This window comes from Peromyscus californicus, unplaced genomic scaffold, assembly GCF_007827085.1.
Source record: "Peromyscus californicus insignis strain IS unplaced genomic scaffold, ASM782708v3 Scaffold_4__1_contigs__length_199733344, whole genome shotgun sequence".
Lineage (NCBI taxonomy): Eukaryota > Metazoa > Chordata > Mammalia > Rodentia > Cricetidae > Peromyscus > Peromyscus californicus.
The window spans coordinates 89,525,593-89,543,974 of record NW_026294562.1 but is presented as its reverse complement, the minus strand read 5'-3'; the positions used below and the strand labels follow the sequence as shown (position 1 = coordinate 89,543,974).

Sequence of the window (18,382 nt, the reverse complement as noted above, 5' to 3'; positions counted from 1 at the left end):
TTCATTTACAGACAACAGTACATAAGAGAGGTCATCTTCTGCCTTACACTGTTTCCAGTGAAAAATGATATGAACATGTCATCTGCATTAGTGACTGCACACACTACTGTAACAGAACACCTGAGAAAAGGAACTGATTTGACTCATAGCTTCAAGGTACAACCCATGGGGGGAGGGGGGTCACATGACCTCCACAATCAGGAAGCAGAGAGTGATGAATGTCTGTGTTCAGCTCATTTTCTCATTTTTATGCAGTCCAGGACCCCAGCCCATGGACTGACGTCACCCACATTCACCTTTCAGTAGATATCCCTCACAGGCACACCCAGGGGGCTAACCTAATGTAGATAATCCCTCACAGGCACGGCCTGTGGCTAACCTAATCCAGGTAATCCCTCATGTGCATTCCCAGAGGCTTGTCCCCTCCTGTCACGGTGACAGTCAATACTAACTCTGCACCACCTTTAACTTGGCTCCTCTGGGAGCAGTTGTTTTTCCTTAGCTCCTTCTCAGATTTTGTCTTTATCCTGGGTCAATGAGCACTTTATTGAAACCTGTCTTGTGCTCTGGGTTTGCTTGAGTATCTTGGACGTGTACAATGCAGTTTCCATCAAATTCAGAAATCTTCAGCCATTACACTTGTACTGCCAGCAGCATCTGGTGCATTTATCACCTCAGCTCCTGGAAGCTTGACTTGACCTCTGTGCACACCCCACGTCACATCCACCTCACAGTCAGGGCTTCCAAGAGCCTCAGGTTGCCGGCAGAGAACTGGCCCCTGTTCAGTGTCTGTCTACTGAGTCCATTCTTCTGTGACATTTGTCTCTTCTTAACTCGGGTTGTGCTTTGGACTTTTACATGACTGATTATTTCTGAGTGCATACATGGGATTTTCACATTCCTTTCCCCAGACTCAGCAACCTGAGTACAACACACAGTCAGTACTGTAAGGCCCAGCACAACTTCATAGGGTCCATGCCCTGTTGCAGCCCAACAGAGGAGCCCACAGGTCTCACACACTATTGGCATATCCACATTTTATATGATTTTTTAATTTACCTGGCCTTTCTTCAAAATAATATGCCTGCCCTAAGGCTATGAGGCTAAAATACATACCAGATTCTACAAGCAAGTGACAATAAGTTAGGAAGCCAGGTGAGAAAGGGAAGCTTCACAGGGCACTAATTTACAAAGAAAGGTTTCTATTTTGAGAAACCAGTCATGGCAAATCCCTTCCTACAAAAAAAAAAGACTCCATGTAGTCACAAATTCTCTTTCTCCTGCAATATTATTCTTTTCTCTCAGGGGTATGAGGGTGGGTGTATGTGTACACATACATTTGTTAGTGTGCATGTGGGGATCAAAGGTCTATGTTGAGTGTCTTCTATTGATGGCATATGGTCCCACACTAAACCAGATTCAGCCTCTTGCTTTGCTCCCTCAGACATACACCTGAGCTTTCCAGCACATACATAACTAATTTAGAAAAGCTTACTCCAAGCTAACAACTCGCATCTTTAAGGTGACAGAAATATGACTTATCTCCTATGTTGTTTCTCCTACTCCTGTTTTATTACTTCACTGAAACTCCATTACATTTTTATGTACATGAATATATTTATAATCCCGTGACACATAAACAGGCAGTGTCACAATACGTTGAATACCTGCAGACAGATGGAAACTATATGCTACATGCTGGCACTCTTTAATACACAGATAACTTCAAAAAAACTCACACAGGGCCAACAAAGTGGCTAAGCAGGTGAAGGCGCTTGCTGCGCAAGCCTTGGGATCTGAGTTCAATCCCAGGATTGCATGTAGGATGGAAGGAGAGAACCAACTTCCAAAAAGTTGTCTTCTGATCTCCACAAGGATGCTGTATCATGTAAGCCAACATACATTACACACACACACACACACACACACACACACACACACACACACACACACACACACAAATAATAATAATAGATTTTAAAATACATGTAGGACTCAGGGGTGGGGGCTAATAACGAGATCTGTTGTTCCCAGGGGTCTGCCCTCCTGCTGTTCCTCAACTGCTACTACCTGCTCTGGAGACATCTACACATTCCATGCTTCCCTTCCACTCTTTTGCTGGAGTTACTGCCACAAAAACATTTGAGAAAAACGTTACTTCTACCATGGCAGCAGTTAGCAGTGGGGGTGGGCAGAAGTGAGTGTGAGACAAAAACATTTGAGAAAAACGTTATTCCTACCATGGCAGCAGTTAGCAGTGGGTTAGGGGTGGGCAGAAGTGAGTGAGAGACTGGAGCAGAGCCCTTCTCTGTGTGCTTTGCCACCCCTTCCCCACCCAGCAGAGCCAAGTGCTGGAACCCACACAGAGAGGCCCCAGGCAGGAGATAATAAATGTAATTAAGTTCATATGCAAGGACATGGAGAAAACAGACACCCAATTGTACACTTCGCACATTTTCTCACTGTAACTTTGTAATAATGCACATCCGACAGAGGCCTAGCAGGAACAGTCTCCACTAATATCATCAAGGCACTTTTCTGAGTCTCGGTGTGAGACTAGGCGTATCAGGCCTGCAATCTGTATACCACACACCTCCCAGAGCTGCCGCCAATACGGCCTGGTACATCTATAGACAACAACAGTGATGCCCACAGGCTGAATCATCACCTTACATTCATGTCTGAAATTCAGTATGTTTCCAAAATATTTCACAGGGGTTGGAGAGATGGCTCAGTGGTTAACAACACTTGCTGTTCTTGCAGGATCAGAGTTCAGCTCCCAGTACCCACACATCAGGTGGCTCACATCTATCTGTTACTCCAGCTCCAGGGATCCAATGTCTCTGGCTTCCATGGGTACCTGCACTCCTGTACAACATACCCACTTGCAGTCTCTCTCTCTCACACACACACACACACACACACACACACACACTTAAAAATAATATAAATTTTGAAAAACTGAACAAATACAGCACCGATCAAAGGTTGTGGGTTTTTCTTTTTTTTTTTGATTTTTTGAGACAGGGTTTCTCTGTGTATCCCTGGCTGTCCTCGAACTCACAGAGATCTGACTGTCTCTACCTCCCCAGTGCTGGGATCAAAGGCATATACCACCACTGCCCAGCTTAAAGTTTGTGTTTTAAACAGGTACAAAAAGAAACCTGCTCCTGTGCCTCATGTCCATCCACTTTCCTGATGTCTGTATTGTGCCAACAAGATCTTAAGAATCTATTAATAGGGGCTGGTGACATGGCTCAGCAGGTAAACGCACTTACCACACAAGTCTGGCAACCTGAACTGATGATCCCAGGTAAAGGTGGAAGGAGAGAACTGACTCCAAAGTTGTTCTCTGACTTACACACACACTGTGGCTCAAACACACACTATATGCATGTATAATAATAATATTAATAAACAAGTAAGTAAAAAGTATCTGTTAACATGAGGTTACATGAAAATGAGGAAATACTAGCAAGAGAGACTAATATTTCAATGCTCTAGATGTGTGACGGAGGCTAAAAGGAATCCACAAGGGGAACTGCCCAGCAGAGGAAGCTGATCCGTTCCGAAAAGACGGGGTACACAATACACAACCAGGGCTGCCAAAGAAACTAACACCGATGAAGGTCCCTAGCTGGCCAATGTGAAGCATTGAGAGAAAATTCAGTTATTAATTTATTAATTACACTGAAGAAAAATCCAAAGCCAGGTGTCATGGCACATTCCCACAATCCCAGAAGGCTAAGGCAAGAGGATTTTCCTTTTGCGATCAACCTGAACTACAAACTCCAGGCCAGCCTAGGCTACCCAGCAAGACTAGTTGGGGTTGTCTACATACTGTAATTGACATTACAGCTATCCCTTAACTAGAGGAGACTGTGGATAAACAGTGACTACGTCAGGCATGGAGGGGTAGCTCTACGGTTCTGTGTGAGCTAAGCATGGCAGCACAGGCCTGTGATGTCAGCACTTGGGAGGCTGGGACGAAGAGTCACACGTTAAAAAGCAGCCTGGGCCACACAGTAAGACCCTCCCTGAGAACAGCAAAAACGGAGGGGAGAGGAAGACATGGTGACGTGAGAATTCTTCATCGGAGTTTGACAAATTGAATAATGGATATAAAAATAATTTGTTTCTTTTCTTTCTTTTTTGCTTAAAGAAGAAAGGTGATTAAATTTTAAGAGGGAAGGGAGGGGAAGGAGACAAAAAAAAAAAGATCTTAACTCATAGTTTCTAGATGTTATCCAAGAAACCACATGAGCCTGGCACTAAAGCAGACATATGCAGGCTCGTATAGAGAGCTTTCTGGGATTCTGTGTAAAAATAATTTAAATATAATCCCCCCAAAGTTCCTTCACACTTTGCACATGCCAGTCTGTGAGACACAGTGTGCCAGACTCAGCACCACGCTGGTGACGTGCCGCACAGGCTTTCTGAGCACGGGTACGCTATTGTTTCATTAAGTAAACCGCTTCATTTACACAGCTTCCCCAGCACGGAAATCCTCCCTTCTCACCTGTCTCTGATGATCCAGGTCGGCTTTATTGCCAATTAAAATCATGGGAAACTCATCACGGTCCTTTACTCTGAGAATCTGTCTTTGAAACTTATAGATTTCTTCAAAACTAAAAAACAATAATAAATAAATACATTATGCTAAGGATCTAAATTCAGAGAATTTTGTGTTTCATTTCCTACTGTACTGCCAGTTTTCGACTGTAAAGAAACGGAAATCTTAATTCCATAAAATAGCAATCTGGACAGAACTCCTGATTTCAGCTTTCATTAGCAGACATAGTAGTGGGTTTCTATATGACATTTTCACACATGTACACAACGATTTTTGATCATATCTGCCCCCACACTTTAACAGCACCAACCTGCCTCTATCCGTGACTGAGAAGACCAACAGGAAGCCCTCGCCTGTCCTCATGTACTGCTCTCTCATGGCTCCAAACTCCTCTTGTCCAGCTGTATCCAAAACTGAAGAAACACAACAAAGAAAACAGTGTTTTCACTTTATAAATCACCTCCCCACATGGGCAGCCCCTCAGGACGTCTGCCACAGAGCCTCCTATTTGATGGAAGAGGCAGTGGCATTCCTGTCTTAATATTTCATTTCTAACACCAAAGGCAGACATAATCTAATGGCAGACAGTTTCCAAGTTTATCTTCATCGCACAGATTGATTCTGTGGCTAGAATATATTAGCATACCAATTACAAGGTTAAAAATATCAAACACATCCAAGCAGATGGGACCAAATCAACTCTAAAAATCATTTGGTAATTTATCATCTCCGTGGAAAGATCTTGGAAAAGATGTCTGTAAGTTCAATCAAGAAACTAAGGTTGGGGCTGGAAAAACGGCTCAGTGATCAAGAGCACTGGCTGCTCTTCCAGAGGACCCAGGTTCTATTCCCAGAACCTACACGGCAGTTCATAACTGCTTATAACTCCAGTTCCGGGGAATCTGAGACCCTCTTCTGGCCTCCTTGGCATGTGATACACATATATCCACACAGGCAAAACATTCATGCACATAAAAATAAATCTTAAAAAAACTGTGGTTGATTCATTCTGTCTCCCTCTCTGTCTCTGTGTGTCTCTGTCTTTCTCCCTTCTCCCTCCCCCCTCTCTCCCTTCCCCCCCCCCCTCCTTCCCTCTCTCCCGTCTCTCTCTCCCTCTCTCCTTCTCTCCCTCGCCCCCTCTCTCCTCCCTCTCTCTCCTTAGTCTGGCCACTAATGTATTTCTGACCATCCTACTAGTTAAAACAACAGGGTTTTCTTCAGTGGGGAGGAGCTGTTAGTGTTAAAGCCTCTAAGCTACAAATTCCCAGTTAACAAATACCGAATCTCTCTATGGTCACTTTTCTGTCTTAACATTTGCCAAAAGACATGAAGTGCTGAGACCTGATGTTTCTTCCAACAACCCCTAATAAACACTTCAACAAGTTACAAACAAGATCAGCTTCTCCAGAACAAAAATCAATCCCATTACTGTTTTCCTTTCCATCTGCTGAGGAGTATTTAAATTGATCAGCATGCAGATTCATCTATCAGAACCAATGACAGTGAAAACGTGGTCGGAACTAGCTCAGAGGTGGAGCCCTTGCCCAGCACGTGCAAGGCCCACTGTTTACTCCTCAGTAAAGGGGAGGGGAACCAGCTAATGAAAGGCTTATATCAAGATTAGCTAATATTCCAGCTATACTATTTAACCTGAGAAACATCAAATATAACACTTGAAAGCCAGGGCACTTTAGAAGTAAGATGTGCGCTCTCGGGGTTTACTTACTGTCCAGCCGGGCTGCTCGGTCATCAATCACACACTGCTTTGTGTATGAGTCTTCAATGGTTGGATCATAGTCCGTCACAAAATAAGACTGGTAAAACAATCAGAAAAAAAAAAAAAAAAAGCCTTATTTTAAAATTCATTTTACTTCCTACCTAACAGTATCAGTTTTGCTGAATTCTGCTTTTTAGGAAACAACACGTTTTAATTGTATTAGGTTATCTTAAAGATTTTATTTTTACTTATGTGAACATGTATCTGTGTGTATAACCTATGCATATTGAGTGTAAATATTCAGAGATCAGAAGAGGGCATCAGATCTCCCGGGAGCTGGAGTTACAGGCCATTCCAAATTCCAAGTCACCCCCTGTGGGTGCTGAGAGCAGAACTCCTCCTGTGCAAGAGCAGCACACACTTCTAACCTCTGGGCCCCTTCTCCAGCCCCTGGTTTAGTTTTTCATTCTGTCTACTCCACAACAGTCTCCTCAGCACACTACTCCAGTGAAGAAAAGGTACTAAATAGTCTAAATTTTCCCTTCTATAGTATTCAGAAAGATTGCAAAAGATCTATTACATTTCTTTTTCCCTAATAGTTTGGGGCTAAGTATCTAGGAAAATAAGAAACTGTAATTCAGACCTATTCAACTTCACTAAGTACCAGCTGTAAAAACCAAAACAGGTAAAGACGGAGACAGCAAGAAGAGGGAAATGTGTGTCTGTGGGCTGCCCTGAAGAAACTGTCTTGAAGAGTATGTCAGGAATCACACAATTTCACTGCGATCTTTTGGCTACATTTTCCCTTCAATTATATTCCTCTGTTTATCAACGCCTTCCAACTGGCACCTTCTGAGAATGGACAATTAAGAAATCACAATTTTCTCTTAAGATTAAAAAAGAAGCCAAGCAAGGTGTCTTAGATCTTTAATCCCAGCACTCAGGAGGAAGAAACAGGTGGATCCCTACGAGTTCAAGGCCAGCCTGGAGCAGAACTACAGAGAGACAAGAAAGCAGTCATCACGGATGGGGTGTTGACATCATCCTGTTCTCAAGATCCCTCAGCTTAGCCATGGCTGACCTCCCACTGGCTTTGAAAGAGTGACTTGACATGCTCCACACCAAGAGCCACTGGCAAGGGCATTATCCAGTACGTGTGTTGTGCTTGGGGGGGGGGGGGGATTCATCCTAAGGACACAGAATTCTTAAGTGACACCCCTCAGCTTGGTCCCCTATGTTCAGAAAGCAACTCAAGACTAAAGAAAGAGAGAGCAAAGGAAGACATTAGCCTGCCTGCTACTGTGGCTTTACATACTTATTTTATTTTGGGAAGAAAATATTTCACATTTCATTTATATTTTAGGAATAGCCTTAAATGTGTAACCATTACCCACAATTCTATTTCTTTCCCGACATTGTCATTTAAACACCTGAGTTATTAAACAAAGCCAGTAATGTGCCGCCAGCAGCAGCTTTCAAAGGGAAGCCCCCTCCATCACTACCCCACCCACACTTAAAATCAACAGGTGTGAGAAGAATCCTGAGCAGACTTCTGGCATCACACCTCTGAGAGCAACCACAGCAGTGGCAGGCAGCCCCTCCTCCACTGTGTTCGACATGACATGAACCCAGTCCATCATGAGAGTGAACGGATAAAACTGCGTGTACTTTCACAGTTAGGGGAACATTTTATTTAATGGGGGTGGGGGGTTCCAAGGTCTCATAATAGCCCAGGCTGACCATGAACTCATTCTGTAGCCCGGCTGACCTTGAATTCCTAATCCTCCTGCCTATACCTCAAGTGCTAGATTACAGGTGTGCACCTACCTATACCTAGCTCATGATGAATTTCTCATGTTTCTTTACAGCAATCTGATGCTTCCTGCAATTACTTTATCCTGGGAAACCTGAATTTTATTATGCCTTCCCTGTGCAGTACTAAGAATGAAACTGAGGGCCTCGCAAATGTTTGGCAAGGGTCAGTCCCCACTCCTCCAGCTAGAAACAAGAAGAATGAACGAGCAAGTATTTGATGCATTTTTATAAATGTCTAATAGCTGGAACTCTTCAAACACGACGGTGTTCTGTACTATGAGACTAAATGAAAACAGTGGCATGTGCTGTTGGTTTACAGTACCTTGAAGTACACGGCAATTGTTTGATTTTCCTTTTAGTGCCCGCAGAAATTTGCTTTTGAAGGGTAATTTCTGGAACACAATCTTATTAAGCTTGCCACTTTCCTAACACTGGCACGCATTTGCCCACCTAATTTTTTTTTCATTTTGTTAGTGTGTGAGTGTGAGTACACACACATGTACATATGTATGAGGTGTATATGCACAGATGAGAGCATCACATGGGCTCCTCTATTCTTCTCTACCTACTCCTGCTGAGGCCGTGTCTCTCTGAACCTAGAACTCCTAGGGCAAGCCCCAACAAGTCTCAAGTCCCTACACCAGTGCTGGGGTAAACAGGACACACAGCTTGTCACACAGATGCTGTCATGCCAACTCCAGGCCACAACCTTGAGAGGTGAGTACTCTTAACTGCTGAGCCACAGCTCTGGTCCCACCACTTACACAAATCTCCAGCCTAAGCCTGGTGTAGTGGTGCACTGGGGAGGCAGGGGTAGGAGGATCGCAACTTCAAGTCCAACCTCAGCTCCGTAGCCAGTTGTAGGCCAACCTGCCATACAGGAGACCCTGTCTTCAAAGAACAATACCACCACCACCTGAACTTAGAAACAGAATGAGGCAATGGGTCACCAATGAAAAGCAGTCTCCACAGGCTGGAGAGTCAGCTCAGGAGCACTGGCTGCTCCTCCAGAGAACCTGGGTTCAGTTCCCAGAACCCACATGTCAGCTCACAACCATCTGTAAGTCCAGCTCCAGTGTATCCCATGCTCTCTTCTGGCCTCCATGCGCACTGCACGCACAGGATAAAGACATACCTGCAAGCAAAACGCCTATCCAAATAAAATAAAAATAAATCTTTATTTTAAAAAAGAAGAAACAGTCCCTGGCAATGTTGAGTTTAATTCTAACTTCCAAGCTGTGGAGTCTGAGGTAAATCACCGCAGCTCGAACGCTCAGCGCCCATGACAGAGGGCCAACACCACAGCAGGAGCAGGTAGACCGGAGCAGCTCCACTGCAATGGCCGCTGTGATCACTTCAAGCAGGCAGGCAGGCAGCTCCGCACTGCATCACTGCCTTCCCTCAAGTCTAAAGCCCTGTTCCCTGTGGCGGAGGGCGGGGGAGGGCAGCTGTAATAATCCAGCCCCAGTTACCCCAGAGCCACCGTGAGCCATCTGGAACTTGGTGTCCAAATGTTGTGAACCCAGATAAGCTCCCATCTGGGCTCCGGAAAGTATTCTCAGGATGTAAGTGGCAATTACACAGATAAACACATAGGCATAAATCTACCTTGCTCATTTAACATTTGTATACTTTGTGTGTGTGAAAAGATTACAACCATAAAATGGACTAACTGGCAAGAGTTCCCTATTTCTTCTTAGAATCAGTGGTTTTTGCTGCTTGCTTGCTTGTCTGTCTGTTTGGGGTGCCGTTTTCTCCCTTGGCATTGGGGGGGAGAAGAGGAGACTGGGGCATAGCAGACAAGAGCTCCAACCCTGAACCACACCCCCAGCCCTCCTCTTACTTTTGATTTTGAGACTCGATCTTACTAAGTCGCCCGGGGAAGGTCTTGAACTTACGATCCTCACACTTCAGTCTCTTGAGGCTCTAAGACAAGCTTGTGCCTCCAGGAGTGACCAGCGGGTAGTTTCTTTCCGTAGTACACAAAAGCTTTTCAGTTTCATGTGTGCCTCACCAGCCGCTACTTGAAACCCTTCAGTCCGTTCTCCTACACTCTTGGTTCAAAGTTCTAACTATAATGTGGGTGAACACCCGCTTTGCACTCCTCCACGATGGAGCCCACCGCCGCCTTTGATAGGACACTCAATCACCACTCTCCTGCTGGGAACAAGAGAGTTACCAGAGATATGGATGGGGCTGTGGCTTGGCAGCAGAGCGCTTGCTGGGCATGCTCAGGTCAATTCCCAACAGCAACAAAATAACAAGGATACAGACAGGCTAAGCCAAACGACAGAAACATCATGAAGTGCCAATATCATGCTTGCTCAGAAGACAACAAAGTAAGAGGCTATGGCTGCAACTATGCATGGGAGCTGTGTATATGTCTGCAGAGCCCCAGGAACTCACTAGAAAAAACCCCAGCTACAGATAACACTGGGGGTGGCGGGGGGTGCTGAGCTAGACAGTGGAGCTTCAGGAAATCACGGCAGACTAAAAGCTTCAGAAGGGAAGGTGGTTCACAGCAGACCAAAGGCTTCAATAGGGAAGGTGGTTCGCTGGGTTTCCTGGCTGCACATTAAAGGATACGTGGAAGAAAGTTCTAGCCAGAAGAATGGTGATGTCCACTGAAAGGCCAGGAGACCTCCCACTGGAGAAGTTATTCCACTTGGAATATCTACTACTGCCCCTGATAAGAAGATCTGATCTGGGCAGCCAGTGGTGGTAGTGGTAGTGCATGCCTTTGATCCCAACACTCTGGAGGCAGAGGCAGACGGATTTCTGTGAGTTTGAGGCCAGCCTCGAGTTCTAGGATGGCCAGGACTACACAAAGAAACCCTGTCTCAAAAACCAAAAATCAGAAAAAAGAAAAGATGTGGTCTAGGTAAAGCCGCCCTTAACAGCTCAAGAATGCCATGCTGTGATGAACGGGCAAGCTTCCTCCACTCAGCACGCTCTCTGCTTGGCCTCCTAAGAGAATGACTAACTCAACGGGCTGCTGGCTCAGTGAAACAGGAAAATGGGGAAGAGGTGACAAGAATGAGCTGCCCTTCCGCATTCCAAGGGGCAATAGCAACGACCACTTTCTCCTGAGGCCAGCCTGGTGGGAAAGTGCAGTTCCCAGACACCGCCACAGGGCGGAGTCTGATCCACACCGGGAACTAGGGATCCAGCAGTTGGGTTAACTCCCCCCCCTTTTGCATAAAGAGGTAAGGAGGCTAGATCAGAGATACCTTACACATGGCAAACACATTCCCGGGGACCTCTGCGCCCACGCCACTCTCAGAAGTCCTAGGGGTGTTCTGAACGACACAATGTGGAAGGAGGGGTATAAAAAACTTAAGAGTCAAAAAAAATCTTTCAAAGTATCAGATCCTGAAAAGGCATATATGGGTGTATGTTACATTGTCAACAGAACTATTAAATGTATCTGACAGATTTCACCCTAATTTTAAAAAAAAAAATTGTAGACTGTAAGAGCTACAGACTCAGAGCTGGGAAGATGGGGGGGGGGGGGTCCTGCAGATGCAGGAGGGGGACAGGACCGGCTAATGGAAATGAATACAACCAAAACATATGTATGGAAATCACATAATCATTACTGTATAATTAGTACATGCTAATAAAATCAATTGTAAGAGAACTACAGAGTCAAATCAAGAGGCTAAGGGTTCATGCCCTGGTCCTGAGCTCACACATGACCTCTTCTTTTAGGCCATTCTTCCTCTTCTTTCTCCCTCCTTCCTGCTCTCTCCCTCTCTCAACTACACATGTATCTCCCGGTTACTTTTTCTAAAACTACATAGTGTCCACTATCTTCCCCCAACCCAGCCAGAATGTAAGCAGGGTAAGACAGAAACATTGCCTGGGAGGAAAGGGACAGGACTTCACAGTAGCTTCAGCACTAACAGGCTCCTGCCAGGGCTCCGTCCAGCCTGACTACTGTGCCTCTCAGGGCTGGGCACCCCGGCCCTCGGTCCAGCCTGACTACTGTGCCTCTCGGGGCTGGGCACCCCGGCCCTCGGTCCAGCCTGACTACTGTGCCTCTCGGGGCTGGGCACACCGGCCCTCGGTCCAGCCTGACTACTGTGCCTCTCGGGGCTGGGCACACCGGCCCTCGGTCCAGCCTGACTACTGTGCCTCTCGGGGCTGGGCACCCCGGCCCTCGGTCCAGCCTGACTACTGTGCCTCTCGGGGCTGGGCACCCCGGCCCTCGGTCCAGCCTGACTACTGTGCCTCTCGGGGCTGGGCACACCAGCTCTCGGGCCTGCTCCCCGTCACACAACAGCAGGCAGTGGGGCTGGCACTTGCCTTGTTTACTACTTAACAGATTTTCTCACTTAATTCACACACTGACCCTTCCTACAAACACCTTTACATGAGAGAATTACACACTACTTCTTCAAGGCCGCCCAACTAACAAGCAGGAGGGCTGCAATTTAAATTCAGACCTGATGCTAAGTCCACAATATCCTAAGAACTGGTATTTAATAAAATTCATTGAATATCAAATATCCACTGGCCTATGAAATAAGGAAAAATACTGGTGTGTGTGTGTGTGTGTGTGTGTGTGTGTGTGAGAGAGAGAGAGAGAGAGAGAGAGAGAGAGAGAGAGATTAACAAACCCACACCTGTCTTCTGAGAGAGAGAGAGAGAGAGAGAGAGAGAGAGAGAGAGAGAGAGAGATTAACAAACCCACACCTGTCTTCTGGGGCTCCTGCCCAGTTCTCCTAGGCGGGGATCTTGAAACACTCTAGATGCAGAATCCTTAGGAGTCTTCCCCCGACCCCACTGTAAACCCGCAGCCCTACTGACACTTCCATCCACAGAACAAGTTTACTTTTCTCTATGATATAATAAAGCAGAACCTGAGATTTAGTAACTGTTTGGTTCCTTTGATTAGAGGCATTTATAGTACCTTTTTTATGTCTTTTCTAAGTGTCTTCCTGCAGGCAACACGATGAGAAAGTGTGGGACTCTGGAGTCTAGGGACTGGGGACTGAAATTCAAATCCAGAAGCCACACTTGACAGATGTTTGAGTCCTTAGGTGAATTAAAAATCTCAACAGGGTGGGAGAGGTGGCTGAGCAGTTAAGAGCACTTGAACTTACTGTTGCAGAGGCCCCAGGTTCAATTCTCAGCACCCACATGGTGGTGGCTCACAACCATCTGTAACTCCGGGATAGGAAGTCCTCTTCTGGCCTCCTCAAGTACCAGGGTACACATATACACATAAGGCAAAGCACTCAGGCACATAAGATAAATAAATCAATCTTTCTTTTTAAAAGATAACCCAATGCCCACTTTCAATGTGGCAAGAAAGAAGATAACCCCGAAGTCCACACAGTTACCTCTGGATGCAGGCCGCCCGTTTCTAGTGACCACTGTGTCCTCCCTTCTCCTCTCCCAACATGGCCACACGAGCTGACTTTCCTCACCTCTACCCTGCTGTGCCTCCACTGTGAGCCACCAACAGAGGCAACAGAGAAAAGCAGAAAGACTGGGGTGAGGGGCAAGTTAGACGTCCAGGGTGTGGCTCTAAGCTGGTCCTCCATGTAGGCAACCACAGAGCTCATGTACACCTGAACCTCAGCGTCCTTGTGTATGAGACAGAAATAAAACACAAACACATGACACACAGGCCTTTTATAGTGCACACACCCCAACTCACATCCTTCTTCCCCTAAAACACCCCCAACACTCTCAGAAAATTATCTCCACATGTTCCCATCCCAGCTCTTCCCCTGAGCTTCGAGGGGGCAGCTCTGTGGTTAAGAGCTCGACTGGAATACACAAGGCCCAAGGTTCTAGCCACAGAGCACAGAAGGCTGTTCCCTTCCAAATACACGCGCGCCAATAAAGAGGGACTAGGTGAAATGCTATCAATGGAAAAATAAGAGAACAGTGAGGCACGTCTGATAAAAATACGTTTTACAGCCCAGCACTTGGGAGGCAGAGTCAGGCGGATCTTTGTGAGTTCGAGGCCAGCCTGGTCTACAGAGCGAGATCCAGGAAAGGCACAAAGCTACACAGAGAAACCCTGTCTCAAAAAACCAAAAACATTTTACATACAGATGTGTATATGTTTACGTACACACACACCATAATGAAGTCTACTATTATGTATAGTTAGCATATGCTAATAAAAATCAACAATTAACATCTACTTGTTTTCAAAGGTATGAGAGGGACTGTATCCAACTCAGTGCAGTGCCTCTCATGCCACCTTCTTCCCCTTTCGTCTGTCTCGTCATGATGTGCACATGTGAAATGTGTGAACAAGCTCACTGGAGTTTCTATGGAAAACTCTCAAGGCCCCTCTACAGGGTGTGCCTTGCTCCTGTTTAACAGAATCCAGGAAAGCCTCGCGATCATTTTCACTCTTTAACTATAATCTTCAAGCTGTTTTCAGGAACGCTCAACTTTCCATATTCAATGTCTCAACTGTATTAGTCAGCACTCACCTAAGGCAAAGCTCCCCCACTCCAGTCAGGAGCACAAAGCGGGGGCATGGCAGCGTCACCCACTCTGCCTTCTCCTTCATCGAGCATCTCTCCTGCCCCACACCAACATTATCTCGGGCTCCTTCGGGTTAGGAACTGAAGGAGTGGGTAGGCATAAAGAGAGTCAAAGACCACCCAATGAACTTTGATGTTTTCTCATGAATGCCTGTGGGTTTCCTGGGAGAGTCCCCGGAAGGAGTGTGTGACATAAAATTCTCAGGCCTTGAGTGAAACCTATTTACAACTCCCAACCCTGAACCTAAGAGGCTTTCATGGGTCTCCTGACTCAGTCACCTTTCATTAGCCAACAATGCACGGTGTGTCAGTCTAGGTGGCTTTATGCTGGCTCCACCCAGCAGGCAGGAGATACTACCATCTTCCCAAAGGCAGGCAACTCACCATTCAGTCTCCTCCTCTCCCTCTGCTCCACTCACTTGGGGCTACCGATCTAGAGACTGCCATCCTGATCAGTACGTGCACCCAAACTGCCAAGCTCTCAGAAAGTTTGTTAGAGACCCCCTCCCCACCATTTGGCCTTCATAAAGAAGACTTCAGAACAACCCCCAGGGGTGAGAGAGATGACTCAGCAGTTAAGTTCACTCCTCTCCATGGATCTGAGTTTGATTTCCAGCACTCACACCTGGTGGTTCACAACCACCTGTAACTCCAGCCCCTAGGGAATTCTCACCCTCTTCTTGGCCTCAAGTGGGAACTGGGACTCATGTGCACACAGAGACACATACATACACACATATATAAGTAAAAATACATCTAAAAATGAAGAAGCAAGTCTCTCGTTTACTCCCCAGGTGTGGAAAGAAGGCAGGCAGAGCACATCCCAGCTCTCCACAAACATCCCTGTTAGAACCCTGAACTTCGAACACCTCCCTGGGGGTAGGTGTGGCCCAAGTGTGCAAAATCCTCTGTCCTTGGAATATGAGAAGTGGGCACCACCTGCTTTATTCTGGATCTTTGGGGCTTCAACAGAACTAAACAGTTTCGTTCTGGTTAAAATCCCACCATGGACTCCCCGGGTCAGATAGGCCTTGGCCTGACACCCCACCATAGCTCACACTTCTCAGGACTTCCCCGGAGTCAGTGCCTTGCCATCCTGAACACAGCCACAATCTCAAAATATGGGCTGCGGGGAAAGCCCATCGGGGATGGGGAGCGAGGGCCCTTGGCCATGAGCAGGCTCTGTTCTCTAAACAAACACGGGGATTCCTCTGCTAACCAGCACTGCAGCGTCAGGCAGCTGCGGCCGAGCAGCCTCTTCCTCGTGTGGCTCTGCAGCAGCTGTCCAGACACAGAGGACCTTTGTTCTCACCACCACCCTCTCCAGCCTTTATGTCAAATGTTCCCATATGACTGGTATCCCTCAAGTGGCTATTTTTTCCTAAATGAATTTATTTCAAGGAGCACAATTAATTACAGGCATGGTCATAATGTATGCCCTGGGACTCAAATGCAGATTAATAAAAGCTACACTAACTCCAGTAAGCCCTTTAGTTTACTTTATTAGCAAAACTGAGGCCTTTGGTAAACACTAATTGTCCCAGGCTGTCTAAAGCCAGCGAGGGTGCCTAGGGACTCAAAGTTACTTCTATACACCTTCAGCTTGGGGCTGCAGATGGATGGACCAGTTACATCACCACAGAAGCACAGCATAGTCCATTACAAGCCCTATCTGCTGCAGAGTTGTTTCGAAGTCAATTATGTGGGTCTCATTTTCCCCCGGGAGTTTTTTCTTCCTAAACTGTGGTTGTACTCACAGGCCAGAACATAGAAATACAGTCCTGAGCCAGTATCAGCCCCCAGTTCTAAGCTCTAAGGCACCATCAACTGGCCCAAGAGGAAACGGAAAGTGGGTTTCTTTGGCTGTTCCAGGGTGCAGAGCCAGCCAGATCAAGACTCATCGAGAGGCAAACTGTCTTGGGGAACCTCTTGTACTCCCAGCCTCTTCCGCCTGCCTCCACTTCCCACTCTCGCTCTCTCCCAGGGTTTCTGCTTCCTTCTAAAATACATCCTTTGCACAACATCACCTAACACCTCCCTCTCTTCCCACTGTTCCCTCCATTCCCAAATTAAAAGTAACAATTCCCTCCGGAACCCTCAACTCACCCAGAGGCAGGAGGTGGAATATTCCAGGGTAAATTTGAGCATACTGCAGTACAAAGTTCACCTCAACCTACGAACCAACGTCTGTCCTTAGAAATGGCAAAATCCAGGCTGGGGTATAGCTCAGTGGCCAAGCACTGAGTACAGGAAGCACACACAAAGCCTTGGGGTCAATCCTTGGTGCTGCATCCCCGCCCCCAAATATTCTGAATTAAAGGCAATTGTGAGTAACATTCAGGTCAAAATGAAAAAGAGCTCCGTTCTCCGTGGAGGGAAAATTACTAGAGGGGAAATCACCATTTCGTGGTGTCAGCTCCCTAATAGCCTTGGCTTATTAAGCACCTTTTATTCTCCCAAACACACAGGTTCAAAGGAGAAATAAAAGGTCTCTTCCTGTTTTCTCCCAGTCCCTCCACAATCCTAACCTGCTGGACAGGTTATTCACACCTGATCGGACAAGAAGACACAAACACTCTGTGTGCAGCTTGAAAATGGCACAGGAGGGAGGGGGCTATGGCCACGGGCACTGTGCATACATATAAACCATTTGGGGATGAGACAAGCTTAACTGTGTTACCTACCACCTTACCACCTCACAGCTACCTACTTATCTTCTGGAGCTGACATAACAGTTAGCAGGTAACAGGCAACGGGAGGTCAATGCCTATTTCATGGAGGCATGATAAAAGCTTATTTATTGCCAGAGCCAGAGATAGCTCAGTAGGAAAAGGCGCTTGCCACCAAAGCTAAAGACCTGAGTTCAACCCCAGTACCCACAAGGTAGGAGAGAACTAACTCCCATGAGTTGTCCATAGCATCATCTCACACACACACACACACACACCCCATAACCAAATTTTAAGTTTTACATTCATAGCAATTATTGTATTTTTATTTCAATAGACAATACATAAAACACTAAATAAATATTTAAGAATAAGAATTAGTTATGTTTAGCCGTACATGCCTATAATGCCAGCAATCAGCAGTGCTGAGGCAGGAGAAACGTGAGTTTGAGGCCAGTTTGTGCTACATAGTGAAACACTGTATTCAAAATATAAGAAATACAAAGAATTGCAGCACAGACAGAAGTCACACACAGGGACAGCCTGGCTGCATATCACCCCATCCCTGAGAAGGATCTGAGTAAATTAACCCTTAACCGTGTCTCTTTCCGGTGCCTTTCGGTTCTTGCTTGGCAGGAGCTCACTCCGAGGGCATTCACACATCTCCCTCGTCCTTTGCACTCCAGTGGCTGCTGCCTAACTTCGCTTTCCTTGCCTCCATCTCATGGAGAGCCCAGCTGCCTGAACGGCACTCCTCAGCTGGACCTCTGGGGCACACAACTGTCAGGGTTCCATCTGGACCCTGCTTCTCCGTACCAGGATCCTCCTCCCTTGCTGCAGAGCAGTCCGGCCTCAAAGCCGGTACAGAGAGTTTCAGAATCATCCGCTTTGGTACTCATCTGACCTTGACATAAAGCAAAGGTGACCGTTGCTTCTGTTTGACCCTAATCCTAACATCGCCACTGACTTTCCCAACCACCGGGCATCTTAGCTCCGCTATGACTTTAGAGGTTTGTCTTCTTCTCTGAAATCTTTTCTTACAGTGATAATCTCTTTGAAAATCCAGGTTCTTCCCAGAATCCAACCATTTGTG

At 46.4% G+C, this 18,382-nt stretch overlaps 1 protein-coding gene across 1 annotated transcript in view; it reads right to left on the bottom strand.

Annotated features, from left to right (window-relative positions):
• Rras2 (RAS related 2) overlaps window positions 1-18,382 on the bottom strand; it is a 78,501-nt gene that overhangs the window by 9,128 nt on the left and 50,991 nt on the right. Inside the window, exons 2-4 of the mRNA XM_052762902.1 lie at window positions 6,300-6,387; window positions 4,884-4,986; window positions 4,520-4,628 (exon numbers count right to left, since the gene is read on the bottom strand). Of these exons, the coding sequence (XP_052618862.1) occupies window positions 4,520-4,628; window positions 4,884-4,986; window positions 6,300-6,387 (300 nt within the window). The remainder of the gene's footprint in view (window positions 1-4,519; window positions 4,629-4,883; window positions 4,987-6,299; window positions 6,388-18,382) is intronic.